We start from the raw sequence: 2,920 nt of genomic DNA, 5'->3' as shown, positions 1-2,920 counted from the left end.
GCGTCTCACATACATTCACGCCCAGCTTGTAGTTATTCCGGAAAGAAGTCGCAACTTGAAGAGAGGACGAGGAAGACAGTCGGTGGCTTGATTCGACGAAGGAGGCAGTTCTTGACGACGGTACTTGGCTATTTGTCGGACGTGAGAGACGAACAGTCGGGCTTGGATTACGCAGGAGGTTGTTGAGCTAGGGCATGTGACGTTTTTCACCTGGGTTTGACCTTTTCGACCACGTCGTAGTGTTGACGCTGAAGGTCGTAGATCAGGAAAATCGTCGGGATGCATGCCTCAGGAACCACATCGTATGGTATGATAACCTGGACTGCATGCGAACCCATTTTGGTTGCCCGACGCCCGTCGCCTTCTTGTTGCTCAACAACGATCCGGATGTTGTACATCTCCGCCATCACAGCGAGAGTGCACTCGTCACCCCAGATCCTGTATCGTGCGTCTCCAAGCCTGATAACCCAATTAAGTTTGAGCTCGTCTTCTGCCAAGGGATAACCTTTGTAGGTTTTGTACGGAATTCTGACTCTGTATTTCTTGTCGAGTCGAGCCATTCTCCCCTCGTCTTCCTCCAGTGTGTCCGGGTTTATCAGCCAGCTAAGCCGACTAAAGTTGCCCCTCAGATAGTGCGCCACCTCTTGCCGGATTTCCGCATGGGCATCCTCTGTGCCTAGCAACGCGTAGCTGACGGAACGGAATTGACAATTTCCGTCAGGAGCAACCCGGTGCCGCTCCACAACCACCGCGTCGTAGAATGACAGCTCGGGTTGCGGCACCATGGACAGACTCTTCGCTGGCGTTTTGAAGTCATAGGCGAAGCGACGGCACCATTGCGGATGAGGGGCGATGAAGGGCAACATTTCCGGTGGTAGCTTGGCTGAAGGTCGGCTGGAGGACCGCTGCGACAACTTCGACGCTTGAACCGACTGCTCCAAAGGAGGCGCCTGCATGTCTCTGGGCAGTTGACTCAGAGATTGACACACGGGTTGCTCCTTCTCGTGGAGGGCTGCGAATCGACCGAAGATTTTTTCCTCATTTCCATCTCCGCAGCAATCTCCCGGTGATCCTCCTGGAGGTGTTGGTGTCCTCGTCGTCATCCCCTCTGCTGGTGAAATCTCCTCAGGAATTTCCCATTCGTCTCCAGAGAAGTCTTCGCCTGTCTGCGTCGACGCGACGAAGTTCGTAGTAGCAAGGTCTCCTTCGAAACTCTGGCCATCTTCGTCAGCTTGAGTCAAGACCTCGCTACTTCTAGGAGATTCGTCCGCGTCTTCTTCCGACCCTGTTTCTGACCACGCGTCTTCTTCGTTGTCTGCTTCGTACGCAGAATCATAGACGATGTCAGCGTCTCGGTCCAGATCCAGTTCCGCGGCGTCGACTCGGCTCCCAAATGACGAAACAATGACTGCATCGTCAGCGCAAGAGTGGGACTCCGGGTCGAACTCCTCGCTCGCCGTACTCGGTGTCCAGCAGATGTCTCCTTGCAGTGTAGCATGGACGCGGTAGTTTACTTTGGTCTCTGACTCCAAGTTTAGTTCCTCTTCGTCGACGCGGCCGACGAAGGAGGGAGCAAGCTCTTGCTTGTCAGAGGCACTCACGTTAGGGGTCGCGAGCACCGGCTGACAACAGCGTATCAGAGCACGCCATCCACTTGAGAGCACCATAGCCGTTTGCTCTAGCGGAGAGAGGGGTAGCGGAAGCCTTTTTGCAGGGCGTAGTAAATCACGGTATTGATAGCCGGAACCCGGCGACGAAGCAAGCTGCTGCCGCGAGACAGAAAAGAGGTTCGAGGGAAGAGTTCCCTCTACGGCAGAAACAGGCATTTTAGAGGGGCTCGAGACAAGGGTCCTGGTCTGAGACCAGGGGGCTTGATGATTCGTTGAATGCATCGTACGATGGTAGAGCCGCAGAAAACAAACAGTATAATTGAATATATTTAGATCTTACAATCGTCTATCGGAACAGTCGACGTAAGCTTAATTGTAAATGGGTGAGAAATGATTGATCATCCATGTTCGCTATGGCGTGTACCTGTTGCCAAATTTAACCCCGAGTTTCGTTTTTCGACTACGAGCAGTGTCGGCGGCAATGCGTGCATGATCAGAGCCGGCCGCCACGATAGCACAATGTCACGCACACTGAGCAATCGGAGTAGTAGCGAAGCGTGGACGGATAATTCCACATAGCCAGCAAAGGCAGTTGTAGAAACAAGCACGTTTGGGGCTGTTGAGTTGCTGGCCTCGCAATCGCGACGAGGTGCTTGCCAGACAGAGCCAGCTTCCCGGTAACGAGCAGAGCGTTGGTCCTCCGTTGTCAACAGTGTAAACAATGCTGACGCTTCAGTGAGAAGTTGTGTACATCTCGATGAACCGAATCAAACAATGAATCAGTCTGAACCCGACAGTAGCGAGCGACAACTCGTTCTGACGGTAGGATGAGGCTGCCGCCTTGCCAGTTTTCAGAGTGGGGTAGCGAGGGACGAACTGGGTAACCTGTACGGTATATTGCGGTGTTTTTTTAATGTGGTGGTGCACTTATGAAGAATGACGAATTCTGCTTTGCCAGGTGAAGCGCTTTTTCGTTGCTCCCCTCAGTTGGCCGGTCATGATACGTCGAGGCAGTAGCTGATCGGGGACGACACAAGCGACGCGATTGACAGTTAACGCTTTCTCAGATGCGACCCTTATGCCGTCCTGCTGACACTGACCGGTACAACTAATGGAAAAACGTTGCCTATATCGAGGGTACCACTCTCTGGACTGTCGCCGTTCTCTGGTCTCAAACGCGCCAATACCGGGAGTCATGGATGCCTTTCGTGTTTAGTTGAAGAGTCGTACCTTCCAAAACCTCTGTTGTCACTACTGTTTGTGTTTAAAAAGCTGTAGCCCTATCGTGCTCCATTCGTGTCCCTATTTCT

General features: G+C 52.9%; 1 protein-coding gene across 1 annotated transcript; it reads right to left on the bottom strand.

Moving 5' to 3' along the window:
• Positions 1 to 206: 206 nt before the first annotated feature.
• On the bottom strand, positions 207 to 1,667 carry TGME49_323700 (OTU family cysteine protease; the record flags this gene model as incomplete). The annotated part of the gene is made up of 1 exon (XM_018783063.1): positions 207 to 1,667. The coding sequence occupies one exon, from the start codon at positions 1,665 to 1,667 to the stop codon at positions 207 to 209; it is 1,461 nt and encodes a 486-aa protein (XP_018634732.1).
• Between the last annotated feature and the right edge of the window lie 1,253 nt (positions 1,668 to 2,920).

The sequence above is a fragment of the Toxoplasma gondii genome (assembly GCF_000006565.2).
Source record: "Toxoplasma gondii ME49 unplaced genomic scaffold asmbl.1244, whole genome shotgun sequence".
Lineage (NCBI taxonomy): Eukaryota > Apicomplexa > Conoidasida > Eucoccidiorida > Sarcocystidae > Toxoplasma > Toxoplasma gondii.
This window is presented reverse-complemented; position numbering and strand designations above follow the sequence as displayed.